This window comes from Lycium barbarum, chromosome 3, assembly GCF_019175385.1.
Source record: "Lycium barbarum isolate Lr01 chromosome 3, ASM1917538v2, whole genome shotgun sequence".
Taxonomy (NCBI): domain Eukaryota; kingdom Viridiplantae; phylum Streptophyta; class Magnoliopsida; order Solanales; family Solanaceae; genus Lycium; species Lycium barbarum.
Genome location: NC_083339.1, coordinates 148882037 through 148895624, shown reverse-complemented (window position 1 = coordinate 148895624; position 13588 = coordinate 148882037). Strand labels below are relative to the sequence as shown.

Sequence of the window (13588 nt, the reverse complement as noted above, 5' to 3'; positions counted from 1 at the left end):
TATTCGTACTGACGTCCTTTTTTTTATGGACTCTGCGTTCATGCCCGTAGGTAGACAGGGAGATGGCACAGACACTTAGGAGCTTTATTCAGCAAATTTGCCAGAGCACTCCACTACTCCGGAGTTGCTGTTTATTGGTATATTCTTTTGTGTACATATTTTGAGTATGACGGGGTCCTGTCCCGTCCTTGTGATTTCAGTATTCTAGTAGAGGCTCGTAGATACATACGTGTGGGTAGTAGGTGTTACGTGATCTCTTAGTGGCTATGTTGTGTATCATTTTGTAGCCTCGTGGGCTTGTACATACATGTTTATTTTGGAGGAGTAATTGGAGATCATTTCATGAAAGGCTTGTGTTGGAAATGGTGTATGTTCAGGTTGTGTTTGAGGATAAGTCTGACAGGTGGTGCTCGGTATGCTAGCTCCGGGTACCTGTCATGACCCTCTAGCTAGATCGTGATTGTAGATCACATGCCATTCAAGAATAATTTGAGGTGTGTTTTGTAAATTAGATAGTGATAGTTTAAGTAATTTTCTCAACGTTTAGGTATGAAACTAAAAAAAAACGGTGATAGTTGGGATGTGTTTTTGACACTTTTATCTCAAACTAAAATGATCAGTTTTTCAATGTATCGAGGATCATTTCGATTAGGCGGTATATATAAGTCCATACACTCTTACGTCGAGGACCACTTTGATCGTTTTCTGGCAACACTTGATCCAAACGGAGGGAAAGCAGAAATCTTCATTTCTAGGGTTAGGGCTTGAGATCTAAGCGAAAATCTCAGGGGAGGGATGGCGATGAGAAACTTCTACAACGAGATAAAGGGCATGAGAGTGAAGGAGGTTGGGAGTTACCTGAAGCCGATGATGTCTGTTGGTTACGCGAAGAGTGCTGTGAAGAGGGGATTGGATAATTACCATGCCAAATACATCCAAACCAGTTCTGTTGATCCAGTCTACCATGTCTGCTTCGGAGGCATGGCTTTCTCCTACCTCGTTGCCCTTCCTGAAGAGCGTCGCCACCTTGAACACAAACAACACGCCAAACACTGATCCTCCTTAGGTATCTTCTTACCTCTAGTCAATTTAGCTATTTATCATTTGGGGATCTCTCCTGTTTTCGGATGAAGTAGCGCCTTAATACAATTTTGATTGAAATCATCTGATATTTATGTTATATATACTTCTTTGGCTTGATTCTGCGTACTCTCCACCCTCCCCAGAACCCACTTGTGGGACTACACTGGGTATATTGTTGTTGTTGCATAGTTCTCTGGCTTGATAGGTCTGGCTTACTAGCTATACTATTTGCTCCCTGAATTATAATATTAATGGATTAGCTGGTGAATTTAGAAGCTAAGGCCTTTGGCAATCTTTCTCCTGTGGGGAACATATTCTTCACATCACACTGATTCCTGCTTTGCGTCACTTTTAGACATCACAATTTTTTCATTTAATTTTCGTTTCCTCCCATGTTAGTAATCAAATCTTGTCTTTGTTAGCATGCACATACCTTCTCCCCCAATTCCACAACTCATTTGGTTTAACACGTGCCATCTTTTCCTTTCAGTGCATTTTCCCCCTTACCTCATCTACTTTATTGTAACTTGTATCATCTGCAAATTGTATTTATATAGGCGCGCCATGCTTTTACGGTGGTTTATCAAAACCGCTGTCCAGGGCACAGAGAAAAGCCTTTTTGTTCTAGGGAAATCATATGACATTGTACTTATTTAGGTGCATCATGTCTTTGCAGTGGTTTACCATTGTGCAGGACACAAAAAAAGGCTTTTGTTTTAAAGCGATCATGTGACTTTAAGCAACAGTAGTAGTGAGGAGTAGAGGAATTAATGATTACTATGTTCTCTGTGCTTGCACATGCCTTTCCCTCTTGGTTGGGATGAGTTTTATTCTTCATCTCATCATAGAGAGAAGAGAACAGGCTAAAAGTTCTTCAAATTGATGCTATTAACTCTTTGCTTAAAGGTGAGGAGATTATGTGCCGACGACCTGATGGATGATTTATCTTCACTTGGGTTGTCTAAGCACATATTCAGTTGCAACCACCCATTGTTATTTGTCGCATCCTAATCAGTGTGAGAAAAATCTAAGAAAAGGATAACCGATTATCTTGTTTGAGTACATACTGAGTTGTCAATATATAAAATTGTTGTAGGTCTCAAGTTCGAAACCCACTGGGTGCAAACAATTTCTGAGGGCCATTGGACTGGGGTAAAACCCTGAATTACCCGTGGTGCACTTGCGGGAAACTCCTTGCCGAGGGCCTGTGCACCCCCGGGATTAGTCGGGGCTCAAAGAGACCCGGACACCCGGTGCTTAATCAAAAAAAAATAAAATATATAAAATTGTTGTGCTTTGCTAAATAAGTTTTTAGCTCTCATGAACTGCATTTCACGCAAGATAGTTGCAATATTATCTCCATTATCACCTCGCTATCGGTCGTGCATTAAGCAAGCCACTTCACACATGACTTCCCTTATTTATCCTTGCAAATTATACTATTTTTTTTTTTAATTCAGTATAGAGTATTTTATTCTCAGTAGCATTTGGGTGATGCACAAGTTACCGAAATATGAAGTGTCTGCCAAACAAAATTCAGCGAGTTATTGAAGCCCCAAAAATGATTTAAGTCTGTTAGGAACCCAGAAACCTTGCTAACCTTAATTTGTGGACTTCCAAACACAACACAGAAATAAGAGCAACACTTCAACTATTATTTACTGCCAACAAATAGAATAAGTTTTACAAATAGAGAAAGAACTTAATTACATCTAACAACCAAGGTATTTTGAGGAACCTGAACCTCTAAATCTGCCAAAGAAAATCCTACAGAAAAAACTGACTATCTTTCCTTCTTCTTAGTACAATATAACATATAATAAGTGCCTAAACTGCTAGGTAACTGCTAGAAATACATACATATAATAATTAATTAATAAAACGTTTACAATTAAGTCTTATTTTCACCGTTTTTCCTACGGTTATAGACCCTAGTGACAGCAGGTCTAACAATACCCACCCCAACGAGTTTCACCTTGTCCTTACGGTGAAAATGAGGAAACTGTGCATCAATGACTTCATAGGATTCCCAAGTGTTCTCAAAGTCTGGTAAGTCCTTCCACTTAATCAAAACCTCTTGGGAGCCATTCAAGAGTGTCCAACTGTCTACTACACCTTCAGGTTGCGCTTGCATTTCAAGTTCTTCGGATAAGAAAGGAGGTAGCTGCTGAACTGGAGCAGAATCCTTCACATCACGCTTTAGTCAAGAAACATGAAATACGGGATGCACCCGTGAATGAGGGGGTAAATCGAGGCGATAAGCAACTTCACCAATTTTATTCAAGACAGTATGTGGCCCATAATAACGAGGACTTAGCTTCTGATTAACCTTTTCAGCAAGTGAGCGCAACTTGAAAGGTTGAATGCGAAGATAAACCAAATCACCAGGCTGAAACACAACTTCACGACGCTTAGCATCCACATAAGCTTTGATTTGAGCTTGGGCATGGGTCAGATTAGCTTTGAGTTCATGTAAAATAGTGTTGCGAGCGGCAAGTTTCTGGTTGTCCTCTTCAATAGCAGAAATTTCATCATTGAACCATAGCAAAGAGGGAGGATCTCGCACATATAAAGCTTTAAAAGGGGTCATCTTGGTGGAACCATGTTAAGTGGTATTGAACCAAAATTCAGCCCAAGGAATCCATCTTGGCCATTGTTTTGGACGTGCCCCTGCAAAACAACGTAAGCCTCCACAGAGCGGTTGACAACCTCAGTTTGACCATCTGTTTGAGGGTGATAACCTGAGCTCAATTGAGGCTAGTACCGGACAACTTGAATAATTCTTGCCGAAATTGGCTGACAAAAACCCGACCTCGGTCTGAAACAATAGACTTGGGAAAACCATGCAAACGTATGACCTCATGAACAAATAGTTCAGCAACACTCTTTGTTGTATATGGATGAGATAAGAGAAGAAAATGGCTATATTTAGTGAAACTGTCCACCACAACAAGTATAGTATCATGTCCCATTGCTTTTGGTAATCCGCTGATGAAATCCATAGCAATATCGTCCCAAACTTGAGTAGGAATAGGTAATGGTTGTAGCAAACCAGCAGGACTAAGTTCTTCATACTTGTTCTGCTTGCAAACTTCACAACTAGCCACAAAGTTCTATACATCCCTTTTGTTCCATTCCAATACAACACTTGTGAAATGCGCTTGTATGTCCGGAAAAAGCCTGAGTGACCACCTGTAGGTGAGGAATGAAATTCCCTAAGAAGCGTAGGAATGTGTAATGACGATCGGTGAATCACCAGCCTACTTTTGAAAAATAGGCAGCCATTTCTTAGAACATAATTCGGTCGTGAAGCCGGGTCTTGAAGCAAATCTTGTGTCAATTGACGGAGTTGATCGTCTTGTTGAATTTCTGTGGAAAGATCATCTAAGGTACTACTGTGTAAAACAGAAAAAGCCATGAAATGAAATTGGCGCGACAAGGCGTCAGTGGCCTTATTTTCACAACTTGGGCGATATTGAACCTCAAAATCAAAACCCATCAACTTGAGGACCCATTTTTGTTGTTCCTCCGCCATAGCATGTTGGTCCATGAGAAATTGGAGATTTCGTTGATTTGTTCGTATAATGAAATATCGACCCATCAGGTACTGACGCCACTTTTGTACACCAAAAACAATAGCCATTAACTACCTCTCGTAAACAGATTTTAGATTGAGCTCGAATAGAAAGTCCTTGGCTAAGAAAAGCAATGGGATGTTCTTCTTGCATTAGGACAGCACCAATCCCTAATCCTGCAGCATCTGTATCAACGACGAACACCTTGTTAAAATCCGGTAGTGCCAAAACCGGCAAAGTGACCATAGCCTTCTTAAGAGAGGTATCTGGGCTTCTTTATTCCAACAAAAAGCATCTTTCTTTAACAATTGTGTGAGCGGCCTGTCTATTTTCCCATAGTCTATAGTAACCGGTGAGTCCCAAAACTCCCCGCAAACCTTTAACATCTTTGGGACTTGGCCAATTAACCATGCTTGTTATTTTGGCAGGATCTGTTGAGACTCCACCTGCGGAGATAATATGTCCTAGATACTCCAGTTGTTGGTTGTCCAAAATGACATTTCTTTCGATTGACAACCAAGTTATGAAGTTGTAAAATTTTCAGCACCTCCCGCAAATGGTCCAAATGAGTGGAAAAATTTGCACTGTAAACCAATATGTCATCCAAAAAGACCAATACAAACTTACGTAAGTAAGGCCGAAATATCTCATTCATCAAGGCTTGAAAAGTAGATGGAGCGTTAGACAACCCAAATGGCATGACCAAAAATTCATAGTGGCTTTCATGGGCACGAAAAGCTGTCTTTGCTACATCCTCCTGGCAAACCTGGATTTGATGGTACCCCGATCTTAGATCCAACTTCGAAAATATTGTGGCACCCCCAAGCTCATCCAGTAACTCATCGATTGCTGGAATTGGGAATTTATCAGGAACGGTAATCTTGTTAAGGGCCCGATAGTCCACACAAAATCTCCAATTGCCATCCTTTTTGCGAATGGACTTGTACTTAGTTGGATGATACCAGCTACCAGCATTTCTCGTACAATTCGCTCAATCTCATTTTTCTGGTAATGAGGGTAACGATATGGACGAATATTGGGTGGATTAGATCCTTGTTTAAATCGGATAGCATGATCATGACTTCTACTAGGTGGCAGCCTTTTCAGTTCCTCAAATAAAGTTCCAAATTCGTCCAGTAATTGCTGCAAATCGAAATTCTCTTGTTCTTCCCTTGCTGTTAACTCATTTAAATCAACATAATACCCTTCTCCATCTTTTTGTAAGGCTTTAAACAGAGTTTTGAGTGAAGCCACTGATTTGGACCATGAGGGGTCTCCTTGAACAACTCGTGTTTGCCCCTCTATTTCAAATTTCAGCGTCAACGTTTTGAAATTAGCTTGTATATCCCCCAAAGTCTCCAGCCACTCTAATCCCAACAGTACATCAGCACTGCCCAAATTAAAAAGGAAGTAATCCTGTGTTATCCGCACGTTATAAATCCACAATTCTACTCCTTTGCAGCTTCCCCTACTCTTCACTTGCTGTCCATTACCCACTTCCACCAAAAACGGCTTAGTTTCTGTTTGTTTTAACCCTGATGCTTCGGCCACTGCACGAGAGATAAAGTTCGTTGATGCATTGCTATCAATCAACACAATAACCTTCTTCGCTAGTATTGTTCCCCATACTTTCAAGGACTTTTTTGTGGTAAATCCTGCAATAGAGTACAAAGACAACTCCATTAATTTTTGTGACTCCGGTTGTCCTTGAACATCTAATTGGTCCATCCTTGCGTTTATTAATTCCTCTGAATATTCTTCTGTGCCTCTGTCTTCTCCGTCCTCTGCTGCTACAATAAGCAGATTTAATTTTTTTGAATTGCACCGGTGATTGGGGCCATATTTTTCATCGCAGCGAAAACAAAGTCCTTTTCTTAATTTATCCTGATACTCTGCATCGGATAGCGTTTTGTATGCTCCTCCACGCCTTGCAGAAGTTTCAGGTCCTGACTGCACTATTTCTCCTCACTTTTGCTCTTGAAAATGCCGTGGTACTGCTGTAACTGTTGGGCGGGCAGAATGATAAGGTGTTGTGGCTACTCGTACAGGGGGGCTTGTAAAACTTCCTGTTCGGCTATTATCGGTCACTGGAAACTGCATTGAATCCCTAGAAACTGCACTATTTCTCCTCGTTTTGGCTTTTGAAAATGCCGTAGTACTGCTGTAACTGTTGGGCGGGCAGAATGATAAGGTGTTGTGGCTACTCATACAGGGGGACTTGTAAAACTTCCTGTTCGGCTATCGTCGGTCACTGGAAACTGCATTGAACCCCTAGAAAGCGCCATACGCATATGTCTTGGCAAGTGGGCTTGGCTGAGAGCCCAATTCCTCTCTTCAATACGCTGGCTTTGGTCTATAATCTGGGTTAGATTTCCCAGCTTGCTAAGACGCAAATCTGCGTTGATCTCCTCTCTCAAACCACTTATAAAAATTCCCATCCAAACTGCATCATCGACATCTTTCAAAGGTGCTGAAAGTAATTCGAAATCTTCTTGGTATTGTGCCACGCTTCCAGTTTGCTTCAATCCTATCAAAACCTCATATAAGTTCCCTGACTGTGACGGTGTAAAGCGTTGGAGTATCGCTACTCGAAACACATCCCATGTGACAATCGGCGCTCTTGTCTCCCACCACTGGAACCAATTTCGGGCTTTACCTTCAAGGCAAACAGCAGCAGCCTCCAATTTATTCTTGTCATCAATGCCATTAAAATGAAAATAACGTTATGCTCTGTTAAGCCACCCTTATGGATTATCACCAGAGAATAAAGGAAGTGCCAATCTTCTAGGACGTGTTTCATCACGAAAATGTGGCTGAACTTCTTCTCGGAATCCATCACCTCTGTGATTGTTGCTGTTCTCTACCATCACATCTGCATCATCTGCCTGAACTGCTGATTTTCCCTGCATATGTTGAAGAATTTCAGCGTTATGTTCATCCTTTCTTTGCATCCAATCTCGTAACTGCCCCAGGTAATCACGTACTGAACCAATCTCCTTTTGTACTTCGTCCATTGTCTGCCCTTATCCTTCAATCCTCCCCTCCATTCTGGTTGACACCATGAAGGCTCTGATACCAAATTGTTAGGAACCCATAAACTTTGCTAACCTTAATCTGTAGACTTCCAAACACAACACAGAAATAAGAGCAACACTTCAACTATTATTTACTGCCAACAAATAGAACAAGTTTTACAAATAGAGAAAGAACTTCATTACATCTAACAACCAAGGTATTTTGAGGAACCTTAACCTCCAAATCTGCCAGAGAAAATCCTACAGAAGAAACTATCTTTCCTTCTTCTTAGTACAATATAACACATAATAACTGCCTAAACTGCTAGGTAACTACTGGAAATACATACATATAATAATTAATTAATAAAACATTTACAATTAAGCCTTATTTTCACCCTTTTTCCTACGGTTATAGACCCTAGTGACAGCAGGTCTAACAAAGTCGTTTTCATTCCTATGATTACACCAAAAGAAAAAAGATTTAACAGATATCTAATTTTTAGTACTGGGATTGAAGCTGAAGTTTCGCAGAGCATATGGTATTCATTTCCTTCAAGAGTGTCCAAAAAATGCAATAAGGTACTGCTTGCCATCTCTTTCTTTTCTTTCTCCACGTTCCATGGTATCCCATTTACAAAAGCTTCTCTATGACTATGCTACATTGCCCGTTGTATGCAAAAGATATAGAGAAACATACTCCTTATATTTCTGGCGACAACACAAGAGAGGTGGCTATACAAAAGAAAGGTGTTTTTCTTCCCTTGGTGAGCAACAAGAGGGGAGATATTGCAACTCGATTATCTATGGAAGAGGAAGGTCACATACATCAATTGGTTCTTTATGTGGAAGGGTTTGGATGAAAATGTTGTCTATCTCCTCCTTCATTGTCGGATAGCCTCGAGGTTATGGTGGGGAATCCTTTGCTGGTTTGATCTAACTTGGGTGATGCTAAAGATTTAGTGTTCAGGTAAAGGGAAGTTGAACTTGTGGTTGGTGAAAGGGAAGTTGCATGACTTGGAAAGTTGTTCCACTAGCACTTATATGGGTCGTTTGGAGGGAAAGAAATAGGAGAGCTTTCGAAAGTGTTGAGATGTTTTTTTTAAATACAATTGACTTCAGGAATAACCTCTTTCCCTTATTTCTTTTTGGTGCATCCATGAGGTTTCGTTTGGAGTCTTTGTTTTTTTTTTGGTGGTGTTGGGGCCAATTTGCCCGCAACGAGATTAATACCTCCCATCAACATAGGTACCGGGTAGTTCTACCCATCAAGGCCTAGACTGATGAGAAGAAATCACCTAGTGTTTTTTGTCTCCACTTCGAACTTGAGACCTCATGGTTCTCCCCCACTTCATTGACCACTAAGCCACACGGCCCACACCCTTAGTTTCCATATTTGTCGGTTGGTTTTCTACTTTTTGATATGCTTCTTGTCTACGGGTATTTTTGTGCCCAAACATGTTATAAAAGTATTACTTTATACCCCCCCAAAAAAAAAAAAAAATCTGGCCACAACACAATGTAGGAACTAGTGCTTTACAACATCTAAGTTTGAGTTTCTTGGGCAGCATTTATTGCAAGCCTTGTACATCACTTTCCAGCTGTAGCAGCCACTTTAAACTTTACGAATTAATCCACTCGTAGCTAAATTCATACTCTCAGTTGTTTGTGTTATGTTATCTTTAACTTGAGTAGACACTGATGTAAGAAATTTACACAACTGCTTAGGGAGGAGTATTTTGACGTTGGTGTTGATGCATTGATTTAAGTGCATTGAGAAATTAGTTATATCTCTCGGGTTTTATTTATTTAGTAATTATAGTAATATATATATATATATATATATATATATATATATGAGACTCGTAGCGGAGTTAACGCTAAGCTGGAGGATTGGAGACATACCTTGGAGTCTAAAGGATTTAAGCTGAGTAGGACCAAGACAGAGTACTTAGAGTGTAAGTTCAGTGAGACACCCCAGGAGGTTGGCGTGGAAGTTAGGCTTGGTGCTCAGGCCATCCAAAAGAAAAGTAGTTTCAAGTATCTTGGGTCTATCATGCAAGGTAGCGGGGAGATTGACGATGATGTCACACATCGTATTGGGGTAGGGTGGATGAAATGGAGGCTAGCTTCAGGAGTGCTATGTGACAAGAAGGTGCCACCACAACTGAAGGGCAAGTTCTACAGAGTGGTGGTTAGACCGGCTATGTTGTATGGGGCGGAGTGTTGGCCAGTTAAGATCTCTCACGTTCAAAAGATGAAAGTTGCCGAGATGAGAATGTTGAGATGGATGTGTGGGCACACTAGGAGCGACAGGATTAGAAATGAGGCTATTCGGGATAAGGTGGGAGTGGCCTCGGTGGAAGACAAGATGCGGGAAATGCGACTGAGATGGTTTGGGCATGTGAAGAGGAGAGACATAGATGCCCCAGTGCGGAGGTGTGAGAGGTTAGCCATGGATGGTTTCAGAAGAGGTAGGGGTAGGCCAAAGAAATATTGGGGAGAGGTGATTAGACAGGACATGACGCAGTTACAGCTTACCGAGGACATGACCTTAGATAGGAAGGTGTGGAGGACCCACATTAGGGTAGAAGGCTAGTATATAAGTCTCGTTATCTTTCCTTATTAGTAGGCGCATTAGCGCATTATAATTTCTTGTGCTTTGATTTATGTTATTATTTGCTACTTTCTGTACTTTGATTACTCTATTTTATCTGTGCCGCTTTCGTGATTTGCATTTCCATATCGCTTTGAATTCCTTGATTATCCTGTTTTACTGTGTCGCTTGCATTATTTCATTGCAATATCGTTTTAAATCTTTTAACCTTATCTGACCCCCTTTTTATGCTTCTATTGAGCCGAGGGTCTCTCGGAAACAGCCATCCTACCTTGGTAGGAGTAAGGTCTGCGTACATTATACCCTCCCCAGACCCCAAGATGTGGGATTTCACTGGGCTGTTGTTGTTGTTGTTGTTGTATATATATATATATATATATATTATATATCTTAAGCTCGTCCTTTTAAGTAAATTTCAATCTTGTAGACGTTGGCTAATCATGTATGGCTTCTCCTCAGAAGCTGAATTATTATTGCAATGTTCTTATGGAAGTTTTAATAAAAGTCTTGTTGAATGAGAAAACAATGGAAGTTTTAAAAAAAGTCTAGTTGAATGAGAAAACAATATGCAAGTCCTGATATTTCTGTAGTACACCCATTGATTGCATGTGTTTTAGAATAGTGTTCTATATTCTTGTCAAGCGGAGTTGTATGTTAAAGCTCATCCATCTACCTTTCTTGACAGATTTCTTGGGAGTCAGAGTTGGATGGTTCAGGGAAGGACTAGCATTGGTGTTTGTTGGTTACTTTCTGTTTCCTTTTCCTAATGTATCAATGTGTGCAAAATGTGGTTCATTTAGACTGATGAAAATAAAATTTGCTATGCCGCAAGTTCCTAACGTTTATACTTGGTATTGTCATGCCTGGAATAGGCAAAAATGGTTTTTGGATTGTGTTTCACCCGTTTAAGGACTTGATGTAAAGATTTTTACTGTGTCTCGGTATCTACAGCATGTTGTCTATTGAGTCTCACTGTCTCATTATGTTGTTACCTTGCCTACAGTACTATTGAAAATAATTTCTGGTGCGTACTGGCAAATTCTGGGAACACATGCCTCCGGCTAAGTATGGGAGACCTGGCTATATCTGTCACTATAAAATCATGGCCAGGCTTCATTGTTGTAGTATGGAGGCAGTTAAATACAGACGTACTAGTTTTGCCAATGAAAAGCTAGACATGAAAAGTACGTTAAGTGTGACAATCTTCGTGGCTGCTCCTATGTCTTTAGGATTATCTCTTGGTGTACAACTGGTGGTCGAATTTTCCATGGAAGGACCCCAAGTTCTTCGAAACTGTCAACTTGATTAATGATAAAATTACCCACTTCATCAACTATTCGATTGCGATCTGTCTGCTTGAAAAATTAAACTAATATTGTTATAAATAAAGATAAAATCTACGGAGTCAAGTGAATATCAAATTTTGTGCATGCGCTGAGACCTTGGGTGCAAATAATAGATGTGAGATAGGGGTGCCAAATGGATTATTGGGCTGGAACTGGGCGGGTTAAGAAGGGACAATTCTGCGAATGGCCCCTCATATTTGAAATCTTTAAATTTTGTCCTTCGGCTAAATCTCATGGTTCCAGGTTCGAACCCCCACACAGTCAAAATTTTAAAAAAAATTCGCAAGGCAGAGTTTAAATTCGCTATGCCCCCACCGGCATACACTTGTGAAGGAATTACCAAAGTTATGCCGGACCCGGCATACTTATGCCTTCTAGGCAGACTTGGCATAAGTATGTCGGGTCCGGCATAACTTTGGTAATTCCTTCACAAGTTTATGTCGGGTCCGGCATAAAAGTTTACCCATTAAAAGTATGCCCCCACCGGCATAAACTTGTTAAGGATTACCAAACTTATGCCGGACCCAGCATACTTATGCCTTATGGGCAGACTTGGCATAAGTATACCGGGTCTGGCATAACTTTGGTAATTCCTTCACAAGTTTATGCCGGGTTTGGCATAAAAGTTTGCCCATTAAAAGTATGCCCCCATCGGCATGAACTTGTTAAGAAATTATCAAATTTATGCTGGATCCGGCATACTCATGCCTTATGGGCAGACTTGACATAAGTATGCCGGGTCGACATAACTTTGTTAATTCCTTAACAAATATATGTCGGGTCCGGCATACACGCGATCCAAACCTTGCCTTGCATTTTTTTTTTTTAATTTATGCTTGAGCGGGGGTTCGAACTCAGAACCTCATGATTTCTGCGTGAACGCTCAGAGTTGCAATGCGAAGAGTAAAAATTAAAGACCAGCAATATGAGGGGCATAATTTAAAGACCACAAATATGAGGGGCAAAATTTAAAGATCACCCCAAAAGAAGGGCAATCCGCGCAAAAAAATGGTTAAGAAGAGGTGAAACAATAATGCCTAACCCTGTCCAGATGGTCATTCGTGCAAATGCCCCTATTTCAGGGGGGTCTTTAATTTGTGATTTTTAATTTTTGTCCTTCATCATTTTTTTCCCTACGCAAGTGTAGATTTTGCTCAGCATAAGTTTATATTCTGTTCTCATAAGTTATGACAGACACGACAAATCTTTGGGAACTCAACATAAAAATGTCTAAAAAGTACATCAAACTCCACAAAAACCGGAATGCAAATGAATAAGGCACAAAAAAATGATAAAGAACATATGCCCCACATAATTCCAATTCTTGAACGCTACAACAAATTCTGAGAACACTACACAATTTATGCCGTATATCTTAATTCCTACAGAACTTATGCTGAGAGAAGCAAAATTTCGGTTTCCAAAGATAAATTTACAAAGCTTACGCTGAGTGAAGCGGGGCTGAATGTTTTCATTAAATGAACAACAGGGATAAAAATTAAAGACCTCAAATATGGGGCCAAATATTAAAGATCAGTGCGTTTGAAGGATAATTCCCGCAAAAACTTATGTTCAAAGTTTAATTAGCCAGAAATGAGTTGGGTCAAAATGGACTAAGCAATGGGTCATAATTCAACCTGCCAACTTTTAAAAAGTTTTGATTACTTTATTTGTTTACTTATAAGTTGTTTAATTTCAAACTTATACTTTTATTCTTCTTATTATAACTATATTTAATACACTGCACAAATATATTTTTTAAAATGTTTCTTGCCAATTTTTCAAATGGATCAATTTAGACTATATGTTCAGCCCAAATCTCAAAGGAGTTAGCTTGGGTTGTGCTCAATTAACCCACCAAAATAAAAATAAAAATATGTCCAACCAAATAGGATTAAATTTATTTGAACTTATTTTACCACCCCAAATGTTCGCGTATGCTAAGTGAGCATG

At 40.1% G+C, this 13588-nt stretch overlaps 2 protein-coding genes across 2 annotated transcripts; one reads left to right on the top strand and one right to left on the bottom strand.

The window, feature by feature from the left end:
* Positions 1-645: 645 nt before the first annotated feature.
* LOC132633596 (uncharacterized) lies at positions 646-11255 on the top strand. The gene is made up of 2 exons (XM_060350120.1): positions 646-1066; positions 10975-11255. The coding sequence occupies exon 1, from the start codon at positions 796-798 to the stop codon at positions 1054-1056; it is 261 nt and encodes an 86-aa protein (XP_060206103.1). The 5' UTR covers positions 646-795; the 3' UTR covers positions 1057-1066; positions 10975-11255.
* Positions 5062-7672, bottom strand: LOC132631549 (uncharacterized). Its single transcript, XM_060347120.1, has 4 exons — positions 7417-7672; positions 6869-7314; positions 5621-6608; positions 5062-5507 (listed from the first exon to the last, which is right to left on the bottom strand). The coding sequence occupies exons 1-4, from the start codon at positions 7670-7672 to the stop codon at positions 5062-5064; spliced, it is 2136 nt and encodes a 711-aa protein (XP_060203103.1).
* Positions 11256-13588: the final 2333 nt, after the last annotated feature.